Raw genomic sequence first — 25,378 nt, forward strand, 5'->3', positions numbered from 1 at the left:
ATAATTTCCCGGGATAGGATTCAAAAATCACTGTGACCCTGACCAGGATAAAACAGTATTTAAAAGATTACAATAAATGCCACACCAAATTATTAAATTCAAATTAATTTCCCTATAAAGTGGCCATTTTGCTAATGTTTTAATAAACAACAATACAATAAAACCTATATTACTATTGTTTATGACCTAATATTAATAGAGAAGGTTAACCCACACAGGATACATTTATGAATGTTTAATACCCTAGAATAATGTATTTGTGTGTGTGTGTGTGTGTGTGTGTGTGTGTGTGTGTCTGTGTGTGTGCGTGCACGCGTGTGCACGTGCATGTGAAGACCATTTTAACCATATTACCATAGGGGTATATATAAGTATGAGGCGACACAAAGGCCAAATTCATCAACATATGGAACATGAGAGAATACACAAATGAAATGAGGGGGGAAAAAAAACAATGAGGCAATGGCTATAAAAATTATTACAAGAATGAAAATGCCCATATTCACTTTTGGGGCATTAACTTGGAAGTATAAAACAATCAGAACAATCTGCCTGTTAGAAGACACAAATGTATTTTACTATCATACACAGAAAAAGCATGGTTAGAAGCAAACATATCCTCAATTGATTATGAATGGAGATTAGCATTTTGGGTCACAAAATCCCCAAATCTACAATTAGATGCCACCTCCTTGCTAACAGACGTTGTGGAATTTTTCATCTAACCACAAAATGCAAGCATCTGGGGTTTGCTAGACACTACGGATCTTTGAATAGAACTGGGTTCTATGGTCAGATGGGACAAAAAATAGCTTTTTGGCACCAAGGTGGATTTGGTGTAAAAATAATATCGGTTAAACAAAAGCATGGCTGGTTTGTAAAAGGCTGTGGGAACCCTGTTAGGACACATGGCATAATGGACTCCATGAAGAAATAGGAGATTTTTAAAATGAAAATCTCACTGCCTCTGCTAGAAAACTAAAATTGGGTCAAGGTTGGCTCTTCCAGCAAGACAATGATACAAAACCTGTGGATCATTGTAGCACTTCATTTTTTGTCACAATTGTGAACAGTTTCTCAAAGGGACCAAGAATGACAGAAAGAGAAAAAAAACTATCATAAATAGGAAAGAACAAAAGGAACTTGTAGACCAACAGAACTGAACATAAAAATGTGAAGGAGGAAATGAAGAGAGTGAAGATGGAGAGACAGATTAAGCTGTGTAAGCAACGGTCAGTTAGTGTGAGGTCAGCAGCAGGCTTGTACAATCCACCTGACCTCAATCTCATTAAAGTCGCAGACAGATAAACACAACCACACACACACTGTACTACCTGGCCTGCAGTCTGTAGGTAAAGCATTAGTGGTTCTGCCTTTGTTATTGCCACCCAGGTCTTGATCCAGTTCTTTCCTTTCTCCTGAACCAAGAGCTGGCTGCATAGTACACAACTATCATCTGTCAAGGAGAGCTGCTTCTGCAACACCACATGAGATTAGACACAAAACAATAATTAGACCAACCAACCAACCAAAAAAAAAAAAATGCATACAGTATTTTTTAAAAGTGAAGAAAATGTGGTCCACAGAAGCATGTGGTCCAAAGCCCTGTTTTAAATATAAACCAGCAAAGGATCAAGTGGTAGGAAAGTAAAATATGTATGTGCGTCTTATACCAGCACAAATACAGTGTACGGGCATATAATTATTCTGAAGTTAAAATAACCCTGTTGGCATAATTATGCACGTATAACAAGATTACTTGTGTCTGTATTATTGGGTCAGTGTATTAGCTGCTGCTGTCACAATAATGCAGAAAATACTACAAATAGGACAGACAGTTCACAGGATGAATGTGCGTGTAGGCCTGTTTACATATTTAGAAACAGGAAACAAGATTTCCTCCCCAAAATTATTTTTTTTATTAAATCCTGCACGGCCATAACTAATCTCTTTTAGCCGTACTTCATTACAGATGTGAGATAGCTGCTAGTCTATTAAAAGGTGTATGAGTAAGAGGAGTATGTGGTAGGTGTGTTACAGAGCACTTATGGATATATGTGGGTGTTATCTTTAAAAGCCCAGGTTGTGAATCATATTTACGTATGTATCATAACTCCTGGGAAACTATAAATAATTGTGGAACATGTTCTAGTGTCATTTTCTATTAGCTGTTTAGCCGTCATTTACAAGAAATGACTCATGTAGGATTTAATGCTTCTCACCTCTACGACTGTTTTTTTCTTCTGCTCAACATTGCCCCCTGGCGTCCCATCAGGTCCTTGCTGGACTTCGAAACACTGCTTACACATGCGGATATTCTTGGTCTCGGACACTTTTGAGCATTTACCACAGACAGCCTGCAGGGTGCAGCAGATGTGTAGGAAAAGTCATACAAATGGCACATTCATGCAAAGGGCATATAAATAGGACAATAGTTTGGCTTTGTATTGTCATAAACAAATGAACTTTATGTTGCCAGAAGTGCAAGTTCATTTTGACATTAGGTTAAAAACTAATTATGTTTTGGAAAATCCCCTACACTCAGAATTATAGCCTAGTACACATACTTCTAGCCTTATAAACATAATTTAATTAATCTCTAACAAATAAAAATAACTCAGAAAGTAACTGAGCAGTGACTATGTTAGTTGACTTGAAATTGCTTACAGTATACTGGATATATCACTGGTAGGAGTATACTTTAACTGGAAGCAGAAAATACCTGAGACCTGGCGAATATATATTAAATGCTCACAACTAAACTTTGCCCCACATGAGCACGAGACAGACATTCACTGAGCACTGCCACTCACCGCTCCGCAGTTCTTGCAGTGGTGCTTGCGTTTGGTGAAGTGAAATGTCTCGTTGCAGCCCTTACAAGTCTCCTTCTCCTTGTCTCGCTTCTTTGAACTCCTCTACACAGAAGATTTACACATGCACGGACATGTTTAAAGCATGCAATGAAGCACAGCAGTGCACCAAAAGAATAATGCACTACTCAGTCAAATTGCTAATTTGCTGCCATAATAAAGAGATGAAAGGAAGAGAGAGAGAGCGTGAAACAGAGAGAGAGAGAGAGAGAGAGAGAGAGAGAGAGAGAGAGAGAGAGAGAGAGAGAGAGAGAGAGAGAGAGAGAGACAGACACAGAGTCCATGTTGCAGGTATGCAGAGATATCTTACTCACCCTTTCATTCCCACCTCCATCTGAATCAACAGATGCATTACTCCATGGACTCTGTGGAGAGTCAAAAACATCAGGTTCATGCAGTCATAAATGGAACAAGTCGATATCCTTATAATAATGTCTTTATTGTAATTATAGACCAATTCCAGTCCTGGAGTGCCAGTGTCCAGCACAATTTGGCATTTCCCCTGCTTAAAAACACATGATTTAATTCACCACTTTATTAGAAGGAACAATCAAATTGAATAACCAGAGTTAAACTCCAGCCCTCCAGAACTGGAGATGATTGTGGTCATCATTTGAAATTTGACTCGTCTGATATGCTTATGTAACTTGTTTGTGTTTGCTAATTTGAGTCCCAATATCTCAATAACAATTATATGGATATGGACAGACAAAGAGACATGACATAAATACACCAGCAATAAACACAAACACAGAAAATTGTTCAGCTGAAAAGACAGAGCAAAAAAAAAAAAGAACTAAAAGAATACTGTACCGGTGAGTCAGGTGCGTGTTCATCATCACGGGATAAGGAGCTAATGAAGGCTTTATTAAATGTCTCACTTTTCTGTTTTTGCTTATCTATTGTGGCCAAGAATACCTAAGGTAGAGAAACACATACAGACGGAGAGAGAAAGAGAGAGCGGGGTGGTTGACATTCATTTTATAAATAACAACACAAAGTTTCATGGTTTAAATTTGTATGTGTATTCCCTGTGAAAGATATCACTTCCCCTTCAAAGAATGAAAGTAATTCAAAACCGTCAAGACATATAGCAAAAACGTATTTAAATGAGACACTGGTGTACAGCTGTAGGAACACGTACACTGAACAAATCTGACCACAACAGGGTTTGCTGATTTTTTTTCCCCAATATGCACTGAATACAACTCCCTGAGTTCAAAGTTTAATTTGATTCAGCCTGCTTCTTGTGAATGTCATTTACCATTCCCACTGGTTGTACCAGCATTTACCTACAAACCTACCTTCATTTATGTTTTGCTACAATTTCTCTGCCATTGTGTATAATAATATACACTGACCAGCCATAACATTAAAACCACCTGCCTAATACTGTGTAGTTCTGCCCAAAACAGCTCTGACTCGTTGAGGCATGGACTCCACAAGACCTCTGTGCTGTGGTATCTGACACTAAGACGTTAGCAGACGTCACCAGACCCCTTTCAGTCCTGTAAGTTGCGAGGTGGGGCCTCCATGGATCTGATTTTTTTTGTCCAGCACATCCCACAGATGCTCGATCGGATTGAGATCTCAGGAATTTGGAGGCCAAGTCAACACTTTGAACTCTTTTTCATGTTCTTCAAACTATTCCTGTACAATTTTTGCAGTGTGTCAGGGCGCATTATCCTGCTGAAAGAGGCCACTGCTATTAGGGAATACCGTTGCTATGAAGGGGTGTACTTGGTCTGCAGCAATGTTTAGGTAGCTGGTATGTGTCAAAGTAACATCCACATGAATATCAGGACCCAAGGATTTCCTGAAGAACATTACCCAGAGCATCACACCTGGTGCCATCTCTTCCACAGGTAAACGACACACATGCACCCCACTGTGCACATGATGTAAAAGAAAACAAGACCAGGCCACCTTCTTCCATTGCTCCATTGTCCAGTTCTGATGCTCATGTGCCCATTTGTAGGTGCTTTCAGTGGTGGACAGGAGTCAGCGTGGGCACTCTGACCGGTCTGCAGCTACACAGCCCCATACACAGCACTACGTGTTCTGACACCCTTCTATCACAGCCGCCATGAACTTTTTCAGTAGTTTGTGTTACTGTAGCTCTTCTGTGGGATCGAACCAGACGGGCTAGCTTTCACGCCTCACGAGCATCAATCAGCCTTGGGCGACCATGATCCCTGCCGCCGGATCACCTTCCTTAGAACACTTTTGGTAAGAACAAACCACTGCATACTGAGAACACCCCACAAGACCTGCCATTTTGGAGATGCTCTGACACAGTGGTCTAGCATCACAATTTGGCCCTTGTCAAAGTCAGTCAGATCCTTACATCTGCCTGTTTTTCCTGCTTCAAGAACTGATTGTTCACTTGCTGCCTAATATCCCCCCACTTGACAGGTGCCTGTGTAACAAGATAATCGATGTTATTCACTTCATCTGTCAGTGGTTTTAATGTTATGGCTGATCGGTGTGTGTGTGTGTGTGTGTGTAAATATGTATATATATATGTATATACATATACACACACACACACACACACACACACACACACATATATATATATATATATATATATATATATATATATATATATATATATATATATATATATATATATATATACACATATACACACACACATATACATATACATATATATATATATATACATATATGTATATATATATATATATATATATATATATATATATATATATTTGGAGGCAACTCTATCGACCAACTCTAATCCCCTACTACTAAAGCACTCCATCTCTCTCTCTCTCTCTCACACACACACACACATCTTACCTGGATCCATTCCTGCTTTTCTTCAGCATTTCTGTAAATAAGAAAAACAATTTTAAACCAATAAAAAAAAACATCCATCTACACTCACACATGCGCACGCGCGCACGCACACACACACACACACAGATAGCACATCGTACCTGGCCTGCAGTTCGAGAGACCGCTGCTTGCCGATGATTGTAAAAGTGTGAGCCAGGTTCTGCTTTACATTCTCCTGGACCTGAAATAGTAATGTTTCATTAGCTCTTGTATACACATACCCACAAAGCATTTACAGCTAAGTATTCTCACTTTCACATACTGTTATAACAGAGAGAGTTAATTCCAATTTAAAATCATTTTGACACACAATTACTGTATACCTCCATGCCTGCTATGTCAATCCTTTCTCTGACGCTAAACTTCTGTCCCATGAGTCGCAATTTAGGCACACAATACAGCAACATGTTATTGAACTGTGAAGAGAGCATATACAGACAGTTAAAACTGTATGAATGTTGGACAATTTTCTGCACATTTTTTTTAAAGGATTCTTTTTGTGAATGTTTGATTACAAGGAGATGAACAGTGACTCATGAATAAAGACTAACCAGGTAGAGGTATCGGTCTTGGGCTGTGCCATTTTTAGCAGACATCTTCTTTATATGACCCTCTTTGATAAGGTCATTAGCTGGATTAACAATGTCTTCCTCCCCACCCAATCGTTCATGCACCTCCAGTAGCTTATTCATCTTCTCCTAATGATGCACACAACATTAAAAGTCTTTTAGCATGTGCCATATGCCATCTTTTGCTGTCTCTCGGACACAGCAAGCAAACATATAATCTTACACTAGAGAGTTGGATAGATTACACAGGTTAAAAACAGGAAAATTAGTACAATATACTCTTTACAACCGTGGTGAGCAGAAAAGCATCTTAGCATGCAAAACACATCAAAGATTCCTGTTCTTGTCTGACAGGAGAGAATCCCAATGTGGTCTTCTGCTGTTGTAGCCCATCCACCTCAAGGTTCGATCTTTGGTGCATGCTGAGATGCTTTTCTGCTCACCACAGCTGTAAATAGTTATTATTTGAGTTACTATAGACTTCATGTCAGCACAGACCAGTCTGGTCATTCTCGGATCTCTCCCATCAATGAGGTGTTTCCACCCACAGAACTGTCACACACACAAAACTGGTGTTTTTCGCACCATTCTGTCACAGAGATCACACTTTTTCCCCATTCTGATGAATGATGTGAACATTAACTGAAGCTCTTGACCTGTATCTGCATGATTTTATGCATTGTCCAGCTGCCACATCATTGGCTGTTTTGGATAACTGCATAAATGAGCAGGTGCACAGGTTCCTATTAAAGTGGACAGGGTTGTCTCATTTGTTACCATTCCAATAATTTGGAAATTATTTTTAAAAACATAATTTATTAAAATATTATTTGCTTTATTAAATAAAATTTTTTTAAAAATCACCCTTCATTAGAAAAAGGCCAATGTGTAATCAAGTAGACTAAAGGAACATAGTAAGGATGAGAGAAACATAAGCAGAGAGCAAGACAATGTAAACAATGTGAGAATGTAACAGAGAACACATTTGCATATGAGACTGTTAAGTGAACAGACAGGAAGTGGAAACGATGCATCCTGTCTGACAACATGGTGACAGTGAGGGGAAAAACAGCTACACTTACCATCTTGTTAATGGCTGCATTAGAATGGTTCGCTGCTGTGGAGATCAAATCCAGAGCCTCTGAAAGAGTGAGACAGATAAAGTCAAAACACACAGACGATTTAAAGTGTCCGCTGACTGATTAATTGCATGGTTTAAGTTTAGAAACACACAGGATGAAGATGGCCACAGGTTTAACAGCACTGGATGGATTTGGTGGTAGACACAGTCAGACATAAACACAAGATACACAAATGGAAAGACCTTTTATGGCTACATGATGACCATGCTAAAACGTGACTCTTATGGTTCATTTGAGATTTATCGGGAATATTTCTGGTGACAATCTGCATATGAATAACACGAAAATTACAAATGTATAACACAGTCATGTAGATTATACACTACCAGTCAAAAGTTTAAAAACACACTCATCCTTAATATTTCCCCCACACATTTTATAATAATAAAGTCATCAAAACTCTGGAGTAACACAAATGGAACTCTGGGAATTATGTTGTGATAAAAAATCCAAAATAATTTAGTATTTTAGCATTTTTTTTTTTAGGCACCCTTTTTGCCTAGAATTTCCAGGAATGTATTCTTGGCATTTTCTCAACCAGTTTGACCCTGAGATGCTTTTTAAACAGTGTTAAAGGAGTTCCTACCTACGCTGGACACTTATTGGCTACTTTTCGGAAGATTTAGCTACAAGTCATCCATTTGCAAAAAAAATTTCTGAACATAAAATGTACGTTCTCTAATGAAAGAAATAAATATGTTGGCACAATTATATTTTTGTCTACAACTGTCTCCAAACTTTTGACTGGTAGTGTATATATTTCGATGCATCATTTTGGTATTGGCTCAGCAAGGATTTTGACAACATTTTCAAGATTTGTTCATGTTTCAGACAGCAGGCATTTTTGTAGAATCTCAAGATAAACTTAGGCCAAATTCTAGAAAGGAAATACTGTTTACTGCTATAGTAAATTTGTTAAGCTAATTTAATCTACTGCAAATTCATATATATTTAAAGTATCATTTTATACTGTTTAACTCAAAATCAGTCTTTCTTTCATCATATAATAAGTGCCAAATACTGTATATGCACATATGTCTGCTCTGCAATTTAACGGGAACATGATAAAAGGAAGAGGAAGCGTGGAGTGTTGTAAGGGTTCAAATTGGTCACACACACAAAACACGCACAAAAAGTGTTTCTGGATACACTGTAGACAAACTAGTTAACGTACTCTCTGCATCTTTCCTATCTGGCGCATCACTGGGCAGTTTCTTCAGGTAATCTTTGAGGAGGAGCTCATAACGAGGAATACGCTGCACTGGCTCCAACATGTGATGCTGCAGTGTCAAGTTACCACATACATCCTGCTTCTGCATGCCCACAAACACACACACACACACAAAACAGCTGAGTATTCATCAACTACAAAAAGTTGTTGTTTTTTTGTTCTCTTACAGTCTTTGTCACAAAATAAGCAATATAGTTACTAAGAGGGTTTATTTGAGGAGCATGGCTTTAACTTGAATAATTTAAAGCTAAAACTGAGACTTGCTTGATTAGGTTCACTTCAGTGTAAATGAAAATAGCCACTGCATAATTACTGAACTATTAAGATATGGTCAAGGATTCTAACTAGTTTTACTGACAGGTCCAGGTGAAGTTAAGTTATTACCAATTTTTATGTTGATCATTATATAACTCACAAATGACACACATCCATACACCGACTCTGACCTGGATATTCTGAACCACGCTTTTGAAAGCGGTCCTCTGGCTCCATGTGTTGACCAAGTCCATTGCAGGGTCAAAGTTTTTGACATATTCCCCATACATCTTCATGAACGGAGCTAACTTCTGCAGGATATCACCTATACGTGGAGTTGTGTTCCTGTAAAAGACAGTCAGATACACAAATACACTGGCACATGTAATCACATGTACAAAATTGATACTGTAAAGCCAGACTGACTGACAGACTTTCACACAAAAATACAAATGCACACCAGCACAAAATATTTCTCCACCATCACAGATAAGAACATAAATAGTCATCTGCCTCCATATTATACTTGTTAAAAACCACACGCGCACAGGCCATTTTTGTCAAAGACAGCCAATCAGTGTCTGAAATGAACTTTTTCCTTCACCTGCCACAGTGGCTGGTCATTTTAACAAACATTGTTTTAAATGATATAACTGATGTAAACAAAGTTTAAAACACTCAACTATTGAATCATACACAAGAACACAATCCTTTCCCTTTACATGCAATACCTTGCATGTATGAAAATCCTGTCAATAGTTACTGATCCTCAAGCCTTATGACTTTCTTTCTTCAGTGGAACACAAAAGGAAATGGTTAGGCAGAATATCAGCCATAAAGTGATGTATAATGTTTGTTCAGCCACTGGTAATCACAAGCACTGAGGGAGGAATGAGTACAACTAAATGACGCAAATATAGATATCTATTTTTGCAAGCTCTACAAGCCCTTGTGCAAGAAATGTCCCCATCAAAATGGGGGCTGACCAGACAATTTTACATGCCACTTACAAGTGTTGTTATTCGCCCGCATTTGGCGGGTGCTAATTTCATACCCTTCAGCAAATACATTTACCTATAACTTGTTCACCAAAAACAAGCAACATTTTGAAGAAATAGTTCAGCCAAAATGTATCTGCTGCTCATACTCAAAGTAAACAACGACAATTAATTAAAGTCAATTAAATTGTATTTGTATAGCGCTTTTAACAATGGACATTGTCTGAAAGCAGCTTTACAGAAACATAAACACAGGATCAAGGTTAACCCCTTAAGAATATGCAAATGATCGCATGGTGGATTTATATTTTGCTTTGTTCCTTTTTGTGTTCTGGGTTATACTAATGAGCTATATATACTACACATTAAATGCAAAAAAATAAAAAATAAAATAAAAATAAAATAAAAATAAAAATATGGATGTACAACTTGCATTGTTTCTTTCATATGTAATGATTGAAAAAGAAAAAGAAACCTTTGTTCTTGTGCATGTATGACATGACAGAAATAAAGAAATCTCACCACTCTTGAGTAATTCGTGTCTGTAGCTCTGGCAGCAGGAACTGATGGTGGAAGCGGTAAATGGAGGAGATGTTTGAGAAAATCCCATTAATCACATCCATAGGAATCCCTGCCTCTGTCAACTTGGTACAGAACACCTATAATGAGAATATCAGAGAGAGAGAGAGAGAGAGAGAGAGAGAGAGAGAGGAGAGAGGAGAGAGGAGAGAGGAGAGAGCTTGTTAACCAATTTTTTTTTTTTTTTTTTTTTTAATTCCATAAACTTCTGTGCACTAATAATTTTTATTCTTTACCCAGAAAATAGTAGGCCGGATATAAAGGACAGATTTAATATTTAAATAAAGACGCAATGTTTATCCCTCATGTCCTGTTAACTACAAAAAGGCACACATTTTGGATTATTATGAATGAAACTATATGTGTGGAAATATACACAAAAAAAAAAATCATTCAAGTGCTTGGGAATCAAATGATAAAGATGGAAACCATGTGAATTAAAAATGACTTTATTGCTTTATATTTTTAAACACTCCAGTCAAAAAGGTTGGAACAATCCATTTTAGATTTAAGTATATTACGAGTACAGATCATTAAGTTGACTTGTCTTTGAAGTGAATACAGAAGTATTAGTTAAGACTCATGGTACAGGGGTTTTGGGTAAAACATTTACGTGGGTTAGAAGCAAAAGAAAGTAAGGTGCATGAAACAGGAAACAGCGTGAAGCTTACCTGATCTAGCAGGTTGAGTCTTTTGACATACGCTTCCTCTGTATGGAGGAGCTCTTGTGCGATATTGAACAACTTCTGAGACTCAGACTGCAAACCCTGGGAAAGAGAATGAGATGGGGAAAGTAATATTACTCTCAGCAATTGAACAACGCTTACTGAAGTTTTCTTGTGGGTCATTGATTTGACAAGGGTCTGTAGTGATCCCTTAGGTACTGAGGTGTTCTGCAAAATCAACAATAAAATCTCCAGCTAGACACAAAAGTAAACATTTCTTACAGCGTACAGTTCTACAGTTTTCACACGTATTCCTACAAACCGTGACTCAAGTGATGAAAAAGCAAAAGTGACGCGTTGTGTGTGTCTGTTAGACCTTAAACCGATTATTCAGTACAGATATCTTATTCTTAATATTTAAGCATAACTATAAATGTGTTAAAAAGCTTTTCCTTGCACAGTCAGAAGTTATTAAAGCAAAGGGCAATTAATGCATCATTCAGCATGCATAACAGTTGTTGCATCTTGGTAAGTTTTTAAACTGTTATTGTGGCTCATGAAGCAGCGAGTCCAGCGGACATGTTTTTAAATATAATTAATCAAACTTGTTTAATGTGAACAAATAGCCACAAAGGTCAATAGAGATTGCATCTAAAAATCTGAAAACACACGCAGAACTTAAAATGCCCCTCATTAAGTTTCACACGTTCATATGTTTTGATGCATTCTACAGTGGTTTCCACATTTCCATGAACTTTCAACTATTTCTCGTCCTAACCCATCAACTATCCTACCTACCGCTCTAACAGCAGGTGACCTTGACTGACTCCACCCCATCCTCTCTCCACCTCCTTTCCCATAGCAGAAAAATATTATTCAAACACAATGTGTAAACAGTGAACATTAGTAAACAATATAAATCATATGATTATTCCATCATATGATCTAAAGAATATTTTGCCAATTTGGAGCTTTCCTATTAACAAATCATTAAAGCGAAGTCCAAAATCACAAGAGCACAAAAATGCAACATTATTAGATTTTGTGCTTTCAGTGGTACTCATCCTATAAATGAAAGAACCTTAAATATTTTTTTTGACCTAGACGATCAGCTTTTTAATGTAGGTTTGAGAAAGGTGCTATATAAATAAAAATGTATTCTTATTAATGTTGCTCTTGTTGTTGTTGTCATTAAAGCTGTGATGGTGATGCATACATTCCACGTGCGCGCTCACACAAACACACACGCACACAAAGCAGGCAGGAAATGGGGGATGATGGGTAGAGACAAACTGTAAAGATATGTTTGCCAACAAAGCCAAATACTTCACCTCATGCAAACCTGACTGCAGGGCTTACTATACCCACTAGGTGATGGAACTTTGCTACTCATCATTTACTTTCTTTTATCAGTCCCTCCCATCTGGAAATGGGCCACTGCATGAAAACTGAATCACTAAAAATGTGAAGTCCCTCTCCCTCACTCACAATTACACACACAGACACACACAGACACACACAGACAGACACAGACAGACAGTTAGGGTGTGTTCTGTGTGTTCATATGTGTAGGATGTTTCCGGTGGAGATCAGAATGAAAGAATGAATACTTCCTGACACACCTGGATTAAAAAAAAAAAAAAAAAAGACCAAACACTTCATACGTCTTGTTATTGTTTCTCCTGCTCTTATTTTTCACTGACATTCCCTCCAACTCTTGCCAGGATCCATGATAAGCATACATTAAGCTGCTTAAATAGATTCCTCAACTCTGCAATAAAACTGCAGTCACAAAAGATCAAATTCATTCAAGATTGATTCAATTCATCCCAAATGTTGGTCCTTAACCATCTCGGTTCCTTTACTATAAAGCAAACTTGTTCACCAGCAGCTTGTATTTTAGAATGAAGACTGAGGCTGAATACGTCTTTGTTCTTTACTTTCTGTAAAAGTGGAGTCCGACCCACACCTGTGGTGGCTTGCAATGCTTCCTTCCCGATTTGCATTGCATTTTAGGTAGACTTTTAAACATATCTGTTCATAGAGACTTTTCAATAAAATGCAAAGTATTGGGGAACGGAAGACCGTGAAACATTAAAGGAAAGACATGAACAGCTTGACAAAGATACACTGTTGAAAGAGCAGAACTTGATACTAATTTTGCCTGTAACCTGTCGCAATTCAAAACAGGAAGACACAAATGCATAAACATAAAGGTGACATGAATTGAATGACAATGGTGACTACAACCATTTCCTTAAGCTACCAACATAACTTAGTACTAAAGACAGAGCAATATCATTTTCTCCACAGGAAAGATGAAAGAGGTGTCTTTTCAATACCTCCATTTTCTTTGTTTAGCCTGGTGAAGTCACTGTCTGATATGTGCTCATATTTAAAACAGCTAATACAGAATTATCCAGTAATACAAAAAATATGAGAAACACAGTCATTTCTACTTATATGAATTAATATTTACTGTTTTGCTGTCGTCGTGGTAAAAGATTCTGGTCTCGAAAGTCGTTATTTTCAGTTATTATATACAGTCATTTTTTTTATTAAGTCAGTATTTTCTAAATCAAAATATATGTTGGTAAATATGTTGGTTGGGTCGATGGTATACCAAATGTAAACAAAAATAAATGGACTAAAAAAAACAAACATATTCCAATGAGCAGCACATCAGCAGGCTAAGTAACAGCTTCTTCCCATCAACTGTCAATCTGTTTAACGATGCTAATCCCCCTTGGCCAAACTCTCCAACTGCTCATTGGACATGGACACTAATACACCACTCCATCTGCACATATGTTCAACTGTACTATATTTGATTACATTAACCCATGTCCCTGGACTCATGTTACTCGTATATCATGCCATTTGTTCTATCACTTTGTACTTTACTGCCATCCTACCTCATTTGTCTCTTTCTTGCACTAAATAACTCAGTGCTACTTTTTTTTTACACTTCTGGTTAGATGCTACCTGCATTTAATTGGCTTTGTACTTGTACACTGCACAACGACAAACCCTCACAAACATTCCACAGCAGGCAGAAATGTACCAGCAAGGGCCAAGACAATGTGGTTAAGATGTCAGTTCTAAAATGTAATTTTGTGGGACATTAAACTTATCAAAACCACACCAGCTACTTTAGGGAAGTAGATAAATGGGAGAAACAGGAAGTTGACATGTGGTACGTCTGCTACATATTGAATATTATGCTTTATGTCAAATTCTATGCTATGCTAATGTAATAAGTCTTGATTATGCCCTTTTAATGAGTGATAGTTTCTGTGTGTATATAACCTTACTTTGACTTCTAGGCTCTCTGGATCTTCGCTGCTCTCTTCATCCAAATCGCTATCTTCATCTTGTGTTGAGTCCCGCTTATTGCTAGTGGTGACACATGACACACTCTCTGTTTCTGTGGCTATGCTGTCGTTCCTTTCTTCCTCTTCAATGGGGACCTCATTTGGAAATGCCTCTCCCTCGGCTCCGCAGGACGGGCTGTCTATTCCGCTGTCACGATTTGGAATCTTTCCGCTTGCCTCTGTCACATTGTTAACCTGCCCTGCACATGGGCCACCTATTAAACTTCCGACATCATGTAGTTGGTCTTTAACTGCATGCTCTGCATGGTTGTGGTTATCATCAGAATCACTGTGATTAACGTCCAAATCCCCACTGTGGCACTCTTGGTCAAGTTTGTCTTGACTGACTGTGTCACTGACACAGTCTATTCTTAAAAAGTCTAAAGCAGGCAATTCCATATCCTTTTTAAGTGCAATTTCATCCATGATGAATGTGTTCCCGGACTCGTTCACCTCTGACTTATTAAGCTGAGGCTGTTCTGTGATTTCAGGCTCTGGAGCCTCCATCCTCAGGTGCAACCGGAGTGCACTTTTGGGTTGGACTCCCAGAATTGGGGCCCTAAGAGAAAACAAACATGCATACACCAACATCTGTTATTTTCCTTTTTATGTACATGAAATGGTGGGATTTAAAAGCATAGCAAGTCTCTGTTTACATAGAGCAACCAACCACTGCTTGGCCCTTGAGTGAGGCCCTTAACCTTAAACTGCTCAGCTCTGTGTATGGATCGTAAGTTGCTTTGAATAAACAGGTCGACATCATCAATAAAACTGATCATTGTAGCATTATTAGAAGAATTGACCCAGTTACAACATTAATTATTCATGTTAAAACACCAGAACAAAAAAACGGACTAGATGACATATCAACTAAACATGCAAATATAACACAACTGATGATGAGGTATGCCTTGTTACAGTTGGAATACAGCTAACAGGGGGTTACACTCGTAGAAATAAAAGGTACAGTACCACACTGCTAGTTTTCCTTGTCTCTGGGGTGGTACCCTCAAAAGGTACATGTTTTGTACTTTTAGTGTGAATCTCTTACCTGGGAAGATGCATGAGGTGTATCTTTAACTTTTGTTCAGAATAAAGCTTCAAAGATCTAAATATGTGAATCAATTTGATAATTTGATACGGTACATAATATTCCATTTTTCAAGTTAAAAGATATATACAGTACTACGGGTACAAAAATGCATTATTAATGGTACCAGCCCAGAAACCACCCCCCCAAAACCCCCACAAAAAAACCCACAAAAGTGCAGCGTAGGCTAAACATTTTAGTCTAAACTGCTTATTTTTTTAACAGGACATTTCTTTCAGACAGTATCAACATTTACCAGCATTGTGAAAGTACTTACTGTGCAACTTACCGAACGTTTATCTAGCTGTACTTGTATCAGTTTTTCTAGATGTACACAGTACAGAAATTCAAATGCAATTGCAAACAATACCGTAATGCTCCAGTTTTTACACAGAAAAAGCATAGGAACTGTCTACTTTGTTTGCCATTGCATTCCATGTATAGCCAATTACGTGTACAATTATTGTACAGTAATTAAATTGTTATATTAGACTCCTAGTTCCTGCGTAGTTAGTATGCAATTATTGTCATCAACTACACGCATTACAATGTAGTATAACTAAATGTTATGTACATTGACGTTACCTGGGCGGTTGCAATGTTAGTATTTTCATAATGTAGATATTTAAACACTCCCTGATACTATTTTATTATTAAGTCCTATCGTGATACTCCCCAAAGTCATCTTTGAAAACGAGCACCCTGTTACACAAGTAAAATTACACAAAATTGAAGTGGATATAGGTGTATTTACGAAGATGTACAGTATTATAATCCAACTGTAACAGTACATACAGACAGAAATTACATTTTAGCTGCATGTGTAGTTTATGTATAACTTCACACGTATTAGGGACACTGTTTCTCTTGCTAATAGAGCACTATGTTGCTATGTGGATACATGTTTAAAAAAAAAAAGAAAAGAAAAAAAAAAGGAGAGCTAGAGAGAATACAAAAAGGAGAATGAATGTGAAAAAAAAACAGCAGTTGAGGCAGAATGAGTCATTAGTAACCAGTAGTCTGCCCACAAAACACACACAGCTTTGCAGGTATATCATGTAGTAATAATACAATAGTATGGCACTAACATTACATACACTGAAGATACACACATACAAATACTTTATCCTTACCTGGAGTTTTCAAACTTGTCAATGAGGAGACACACACTCTTGGCAGGATGTTTCTGCTGCGGTGATGTGAGCCTTTTGGGTTTGGGAGGAGGGACTGGGAGAGGGCGACAAGGTGCTGGAGGGATTTGCTGTGGCCACTTGTCCTGCCGCAAAGCCTGAAGATGTGTGGGCTTAGGGGGCACTAAGAGGGAAAAAAAAATTAAATGGGTGGAGGGGAAAAAAAAAAGAAAAAAAAAAAAAAGTGTCAGACAAGTTTTCGCAGCGCGATGATGGACCACCTCAAATTACTCAGCAGATGGCCATGTGATGAAGCCTCCATGTTGTTAATTCCAAGTCCACTGATTACAGATAAACAGAGCTCTAGACAGACAACATAAAGGTGCAGACTAGCTGTTCACACAACCAAAAGCTTCCTGGTTTGTGAACAGGAAGTACAAATCAGTCATACTGTGGTTGCACAAGAATACGGTCATCCGAACACAAACCCACAAAGTTTTATTTCTAACTCTCAGCATAAACTCAGAAGTCTCTCAGCATAAATGCACAACATGCAAAATGTATAAAATTAGTATCTGTTTGTGTAGTACGTGTTTGATACAGTGCATGTGTGAGTGAGAAATTAGACTCGGAGATGTGTGCAGATATGTGCAATCTTTCTGAGCTGTGCTCTTCACACTTCCTTCCTCTTTCTCACACATCAGAGAAACACACACAGACACATGTGAATTATAACAGCGAGAATGCACAGACATGATGATTTAAATCTTTAACTCACATGTGCTTAAATAAATAAGAACTAACAAACCTATGCAAACAAATTACTCGGGGGGGGGGGGGGGGGGGGGGGGGGGCTATTATCATCATTAAAATAACTAATGTAAACAATTGAAATAAAGGCCTAATAAAAATTTTTTTTAAAAAAAAGGAGGGCACTTCCGGTCTAACAGTGCCCCCTGGTGTGATGCCCTGAGGGTTTTGGTACTATTTAAATACTGCTTAGACTTACAAAGACAGTCAATCAAGAAAACAAGTCTAAGATACCAGTAACATTTTACTTTAAAACCTATACCAGGTTAAGTACAGCAAAACTGGTACTAAAATGATACAGTAGCAGGGAAAGAATTCTGGGAAATTGAACACAAACAACAGTTGCAAAAACAAAGTAACGAGAAATAGAAATGAAGAAATATCCACTGTGTGTTAAAGATCGGATTGTTTTTAATGAATAAGTATGTTTAAGAAAGCAGTGTGTTAATGCTTACATAAAAATGAGGAGGATTTCAGATTTTTAGGTTTTATCCCCTATTAATTAAAAAAAAAAGATGTATATTTATATGTATATTTGAACTCTTGCACATTATTAATGCAAGATATACTAGTAGCAAAGACAAAATTTAGATTTATTAAAAGTGCTTACAGCTCCTGCACTAATACATTAATAGTCAGTCCTTCCAGGATTTTGCGATGGCAGATAAAACAAAATCAAGCAAACTCCAGCAATATTCAGAGGAACTTGCACTTTCAAAATTACAGCGGATTTTCCGCAGATTCGGGCCAGGGCGTGTCATTACAACGCCTATTCAGCCAAAGCCCTCTTTCATGCATCGAACATGAGTACAGCTAAAAGGTATCATTTACCAATAAACATCACTGTGAAAGACCATATTCAAATAGTTTTCTGAAAAGAAGAGAAAAAAAAAAAAAGCACAAAAAAGTCTGCAAGTTGCATCGCAAATTTTCAAACAAATAGCCACGACAAAAATCGAGCATTTTTGGCCAGAACGATCACAAAAAAACTCTGCGAATTCTGGATGGACTGAATTTTGTTACTCTATGAAACAATCGGAGTTAAAAATGTACTGACATTAGTTTAAATCTCTCAATGGGGAATTGAAATTGTTTTATTTGAATTTTATCAGCCACAATGACAGGTTGCTTCGATTAAAAACTCACTGATAAAGAACACCACATTTGACACATTTTTTCCCCCCACAATGGCACTGCTCTCATGTCATACCAGTATGTAAAGTTACGCTAAACATTTCACCTTGGAATATTTTACATTAATGTGTCCCTGTTGTTTCAGAGAAACGGGAAATTACCATTTTCAGTCATTTGCTATGTGACACTTTTTCAGTTCAATATTCTGTCCAACCCTAACATACAGCCCGTCTCGACTGCCGTGCATGTGTACATGCATTATTATGACTCTTTCAAAAATGTTTGTTTGTATTTTACCACCATGCCAGCTACTATGGCTATTTTCATGGTGGGAAATAGGTTAAAATTTATCAAAATATGAAGAATACAAAAGTTTATTTTAATTTTTTTTTTAAAAAAATCTAAAACTAAATCTGACCGCCTTTCAAAAACAATTCATTAAATAAATAAAAATGTGGTGATTCATCAACTCTGTCAAATACTCAAACGTACAGTGCAGCTCTGAGGTGATAGATAGTTTTGAAATAAGCAAAACTTTTTTTTTGTTGTTCTATAGATTCTATTTGTGACCATCTGTCTTCCCAGGACCATTTAAAAAAAGTATTTAATTTAATTTAATTTTCCCTTAAAGCACTCTTAAATAAAATGAGGGCAGCCATCCCAGATGTACCTTCTAAAGTGTCTCTCTTTTTTTTCGTAGTTCTGGCCTCAGATTGGTTATTGTAAAACATAACACTAAAAATGATTGATTATAACCCAACTCTCAATCGTAGCTGAAGAGCTAAATGCTGTCCCACACTGAAGGAACTTAGCTCAGTGGTCATCCACAATGGTACAATGGTGTTGCAGGTAAAGAGAAAAAGATTAATACACTAATACTGACTTCTTTATTTATGCTAAAATCTTTATAAAATATAACATTCACATACTTTACTCTGAAACTATTGTAAAGGCAAGGTCGATTCACTGAAGACATTTGGGTTTGAAATCAAAAGATGAATTTAAGAAGAAAGTTTAGAATTTCAGCATTTATTTCCTGGTATTTATATACAGATGCGTTAAACGACATAGAACATAGCACATTTGGAATCAGACCAGCCAATTTGTAGGCGAGCACAAATATTGGGACAGTGCATCCTGTTACATTGACTGTTTAAACAATAAATTGCTCTGAACATATACTCTTGCTTTTAGCCTTCAGTTTCACCTGTGAAGACTGCATTTCTTTTTAAAAAGGATAAGCCAACATGAAGATCAGAGAGCTGTCTATGGGAGAAAAACAAGCCATTCTGAAGCTGAGAAAAAAGGGAAAATCAATCATTGCACAAACATTTGGCATAGCCAATACAACAATTTAGAACAATTTAGAATAATTTAGTTGCACTGAGCAACAGATATTGAGTGGGTCGAGTGATGTCAATGGAGTTCATACTACTTGATGCAGTCTTAAGTAAGACTCAATTCCTATACTTTTGCTCAGCTGAACATTGGGTGGTCTGATACAAAAGGTTCTATATTTAATGTCGTTTAACACAACTAGATGTAAACAAAAGGAAATAAAAGCTGAAATCCTAAACTTTCATGTCACATCCCTATTTTGATCTCAAACCCAAACGTGTTTGTTGTATAGCACAAATAAATGAACAAATTAATTCATTAATTAATTTCCAATAGTTTTGGAGGACTGTATATAACATAATTATGCCTTTAAAATCTTCCATTTATAACTGAGCAGTCACTGATATTCCTTAAGGAGTTTTGGAACAGCTCTTGGAGAGCGTTGGCAGAAAATCAACACAATGTGCATTCCACACGTGCTAAAAACTAAACGTACAACCACATCACTGAAACACAGGGGACATGGACAGCCGAAATTGGCTAGCCGTAATTTCAAGCACAGCTAAATAGTAGGAAGGTGAATAAACAACCAATTACTATACATTTAGAGTAACAACTTTCTATAAATCTAAGGGCTGCACAATCATTACAACTCGATTGTAGATTATGGTTCTAAATACAGTAAACAGCCAACAGAAAGCAAAAAAATATATAGAGAGAGAGACAAAATGTAAAATAAGGGTAGCGTGGCACATAGACTTGAGTTAATTTACACACTTCTAATGCAACATATGCTCATACAACTTTGCCAGCAATTGAGCTCTCCTCAGTTGAGGCCGTTGATGTGTAATTAGCTCAAACAAAGCCCTTGTCACATGCCTGAATAAATATGTGGTGATCTGGATGTACCTTGAGGTCTCCGTGATGTTGGCTTCCTCTGTGTAGCGGAGTGATCGTGGCAGGGCTTCCCAACAAGGTGTTTGTGACATGATCTGGGAAGAGGTGAGGTTTTCTTTTTCAACACCAAATCCAATGATCCACAGGAATACTGTACGAGCGAGGATGAGAGGTCTAGAAAGAGACAAAAAAAAACCCCAAAAACAGCTAAGTACCAAGACACACAGTGTTTGTTTCTCTTTCCAAAATAACTGAAACTAGAGGAGTTGCTTGACCTTTACCAGATCACCAATTTACCCAAAATAGCTCTCAGGCAGAGAGAGACGACCTGGTGATCAGTCCCCAAATGAACCTCTAGCTCCGTCTATAGATTGAGTATGAGTGTCTTTCTTAATAAGAACTATTTATACCCAAGTAGTCTGAAAATGCTCTGTTTAAATCACCACTTTGTTAATGTATTCATAAAGTGGGTTATAGGAGAGGGATTATCAACTTCACTATAATAATAATAATAATGATAATAATAATAATAATGATAATAATAATAACAACAACAACAACAACAACAACAATTAGTTCAGGGGCAAAGCACCTAGACTCGCAGACAAACTAATTGTTGCCTATGCAATCACAGGAAAGCAGAGACATAACTTTATGCAAAGAGATTCAAGAGTGATTTTTTTTTTTTTTTTTTTTTTTTTTTTTTTTTTTAGGGATTTGCGAGTTAAATGTTGGGAAGACTGGACAAAATTTGGAGGTGGAATAGCAAAAATGGACCTTAGATAGATTTTTGTAACCTTTGACCAGTAAGTGATGCTGTCACAAAATTTGTTGTATAGTCTCAGAGCATGGTCCTGAAGCTGCCTACCAAAACTTGTCAGTGTGCAAGGTCGTTGCCGATATACAGCCTCACTTCCTGTTTGGCAGCCTCGCCATCAGATTTGTTGGCACATTATGGGCAAAAGTTTTGGAATATCACCATTCTTTTGATAAATTTTGTCCAGGTTGGTCTGAAGATGACCAATTTTCAGATGCAAAATTTTGTGTTGATTGGACAAAATTTACAGGAGTAGCAAAAAAAAAAAAGTTTTTTGTCAAAATCAAAGCTGGCAGAAAATCTACTTAAGCGGAAATTGAAGTCATAGGGTGCGTTGAACTCATCTCAACCCATGGAATTCAGGGATTCCTGGCTATTCAATTTTGGTCACACAGTTCAAAAGTCATGACCATAAACAGACTTCCAAATTAGGTACAACTTTTACCCCATGGTGGCACTAGAGCCTTGGCAGCACTTGCCAAAATTTGGCCAGAATGTTCCTTAGACTTTCCCCAATTGGTGTGCCCAACTTTTTACCAGATGATTCTATGGGCTGCCATAGACACCCTAGCCAGAAGAAGAAGATAATAATAATAATAATAATAATAATAATAATAATAATAATAATAATAATAATAATAATGAGAACAAGAATCATCATAATAAAAAGCAGAAGAAGAAGAAAAGTTAGAATAATACCTTCAGTGCTTCACTCCCTAATAATAATAGTAATAATAATAAGAAGAAGAAGAATAAATTAATTTCTAAGTACCAAATTACCCTTATTATTATTTCCTGCATTATGGGCATTTTGTTATTTTCTTTACATAGTGAAACATGTGATGCATGATGGCTATCATGCAGACAGATACATACAGATGCAATAAAAATGATTCAACCCCCTCAATCGAGTCCCTCACAATGGCACAAATATGCAAAACAGGTACTGTCTCAAGCAAACCTGATGCAACTAATCAAGCGCTTCATTAGTTGCAGCAGGTGTGTTTGACCTGGAACACATGAAATACCTGAACTAGCGAGGGGCAGAAAATTAATGAAATACCTGGAAGGGGCAGAAAAAGGAACCCATCAATGGCTGCAACCAGATTTCTGAGAAGGCAACTTGTGAAAAACCCTCAAGTGACTGCAAAGGACCTGTAGCAAGACTTGGTGTCAACACGCACTGAGGTTTCAGTGAGCACAGTAAGGCAGATACTAAACGCATAAGGTTTCTATTTCAGAACTCCAAGACGTACACCACTACTGAAAAAGCACAAGAACAGTCAGCTCAATATCATATAAATAAGTTTTGGGATTCTGTTCTGTGGAGTGATGAAACATTAAATGGAACTTTTCAGCACGATGAATCAGCGATATGTCTGGAGGAAGAAGAATGAAGAAAGAACACTCTGTCCACAGTCGAGCATGGTGGTGGCTCGGTGATGCTCTGGAGCTGCTTTGCATCCTCTGGCACTGGAAGACCACAGCGTGTGGAAAGCAAGATGGATTCATTGAAATATCAGGAAATCCTAGGAGAAAACGTCATACCATCTGTGAGGAAGCTGAAGCTTGGGCCTCATTGGACCTTCCAACGATCCCAAGCATACCTCAAATTCCATCAAGGCTTGATTGCCAAATTAGTCCTGGAAGATACTACTGGCCATCACAGTCACCTGACGTATAGAAAATCTCTGGTGGGATTTGAAGAACGCGGTTGCAGCACGCAAACCCAATAATATTACTGAACTGGAGGCCATTGCTCATGAGGACTGGGCTAAGATCCTCAGAAGCTATGCATCTCATTTGCAGCAGGTCATATCAGCAAAAGGGTGTCTACTAAGTACTAAAGATGTTTGCCATGAAGGGGTGTATAATTTTGTAACTGGAGGAATCATAAGTTGCATTTTCAGTTGAATTCGGGAAAACCACTTGAATCATTCGTTGTGTTGAACCATTTCAATTGTTTTTGTTTGATGTTTCATTGCAAACAGCTGAAAGTCTGTATATTTTGACAATACACCTGATTTGTAATGGGGGTTGAATAATTTTGATTGCAACTGTATGCCTGTACTCTCTTAGTCATTAAACAGTGTAAAAGAGTTATGATCACCTGTCTCTCTTATTCTTTATATGTCACCCTTTATAATGATCACTTTCTTTGTCCTTATTGCCCTGCATTATTGAATATTTGTTAGAGTGTGTGCATGCTTGTACTGTCTGTGTTTCCTTTAGGCTTAGATTTAACAGTGCATCAATCTCACACACACACACACACACACACACACACACACACACAGAGGTTCATCCGTCAGTTGTCCTGGATTTTCACAGTGCTCTAGGCCAATGTGTAATCAGCTTTCCTCTTTTCCCATTAATGTACTGTTTCGCTTCCCACCCCAACACTCCCATCTGCCTCAGAATTCCCACTAGCCATACTCTAATGGCAGCAGTGGAAATTTCTCTAGTGGAAGTCTCTAGTGGAAAAAATCCTGTTTCAACTCCACAGACAAATCCCTGAAGGTATGGCGAACTATCTGAGATCAGATCCGCCACTGGGCAAATTCATTTTCCAAAATGGACATTTAAAAAAAAATAAATAAAAAATAAAAGAATAATTACATGAAATCTTATGTAAAAATAGGACAAGCCCTATTTCACATCCGGAGCTATTACAGTCTTGCTCCTCATTTTCCAGGTATAAACCAGGGCTTACTCTATGCAAATGTTTCAGTGCCCATTATTCCCTTACAGACACTGTAACGACGTATCTAAGTTACACCTATTCCCACGAACTTAATTAATAATACAACTACTAACCATTGCTGTTTCACAATACATTTGGCAATCATTTTGTTCTTTTCTGAATAATAGTCAGATCTCTCAGGCAAACTAGACACTGCCACTGGAAAAAATATTGGGCTAAAACTGTTTGAGATGAAAAGCACAGGAAGATTACTGTTTTACTTCACAAGACCTAGTCATTCACCTAATCATGCAACAGCAGTTAAATACTGGGCTCTGCAACATTATAATCTAATGTTAATATCACATTTACTAACAAAAACTTCCAGCTAGAGCAAGTATATAGTTTAAATGAAGTGATGGTAACTAATGTGGTAGCTAGTCACACTGATTAAGAACAAAACTATAACAAGAAAAATAACTATATACTATTGATAACTAAATCTGCTCAACACTATCAGTTGTAATGTTTCCACTTTTACAAAAAACAACAACAAAAAATGACCCTTTGTTGGTGAAACATTACTTACCAGTACGCTTTGTGAATCTCAGTCTACTCCATAATCTTCCCCGAGACCAGAAATAAATAAATAAAATAGAGGTGACAATAAGAATGGAAAATAACCAGAAGAAGAATAGGTTTCCTTTGCTCCTTTGTGTAATGTCGTCTAATTCCAAACCAGTTCAATCCATTTGTCCATAAACACTCCCTGTGAAGAGCCGGTGTTTGCGTGTTTGTGAAGTAACTGCTCTTCCAGTTCCCTCTCTCAACAAACCTGCTGTTTTGGCAGAACACACACACACACACACACACACATACACACTCCTGTTGCCAGGTGAGTGTGCAAAAAAAAAAAAAAAAAAAAAAAAAA

The 25,378-nt window shown here is 37.4% G+C and overlaps 1 protein-coding gene across 3 annotated transcripts in view; it reads right to left on the reverse strand.

Moving 5' to 3' along the window:
- Window positions 1-25,378, reverse strand: part of fgd (faciogenital dysplasia) — a 64,478-nt gene that overhangs the window by 1,573 nt on the left and 37,527 nt on the right. For all 3 annotated transcript variants that reach the window (XM_017468590.3, XM_017468589.3, XM_017468591.3), the window contains 17 exons: window positions 20,960-21,121; window positions 16,772-16,952; window positions 14,489-15,107; window positions 11,181-11,276; window positions 10,453-10,589; window positions 9,124-9,277; window positions 8,621-8,759; window positions 7,387-7,445; window positions 6,287-6,433; window positions 6,059-6,151; window positions 5,837-5,916; window positions 5,697-5,727; window positions 3,684-3,788; window positions 3,185-3,235; window positions 2,814-2,915; window positions 2,223-2,357; window positions 1,335-1,475 (listed from right to left, as the gene is read on the reverse strand). In XM_017468590.3, coding sequence (XP_017324079.1) covers window positions 1,335-1,475; window positions 2,223-2,357; window positions 2,814-2,915; window positions 3,185-3,235; window positions 3,684-3,788; window positions 5,697-5,727; window positions 5,837-5,916; window positions 6,059-6,151; window positions 6,287-6,433; window positions 7,387-7,445; window positions 8,621-8,759; window positions 9,124-9,277; window positions 10,453-10,589; window positions 11,181-11,276; window positions 14,489-15,107; window positions 16,772-16,952; window positions 20,960-21,121 — 2,432 coding nt within the window. The remainder of the gene's footprint in view (window positions 1-1,334; window positions 1,476-2,222; window positions 2,358-2,813; window positions 2,916-3,184; window positions 3,236-3,683; window positions 3,789-5,696; window positions 5,728-5,836; window positions 5,917-6,058; window positions 6,152-6,286; window positions 6,434-7,386; window positions 7,446-8,620; window positions 8,760-9,123; window positions 9,278-10,452; window positions 10,590-11,180; window positions 11,277-14,488; window positions 15,108-16,771; window positions 16,953-20,959; window positions 21,122-25,378) is intronic.

Source organism: Ictalurus punctatus, chromosome 5 (assembly GCF_001660625.3).
Source record: "Ictalurus punctatus breed USDA103 chromosome 5, Coco_2.0, whole genome shotgun sequence".
Lineage (NCBI taxonomy): Eukaryota > Metazoa > Chordata > Actinopteri > Siluriformes > Ictaluridae > Ictalurus > Ictalurus punctatus.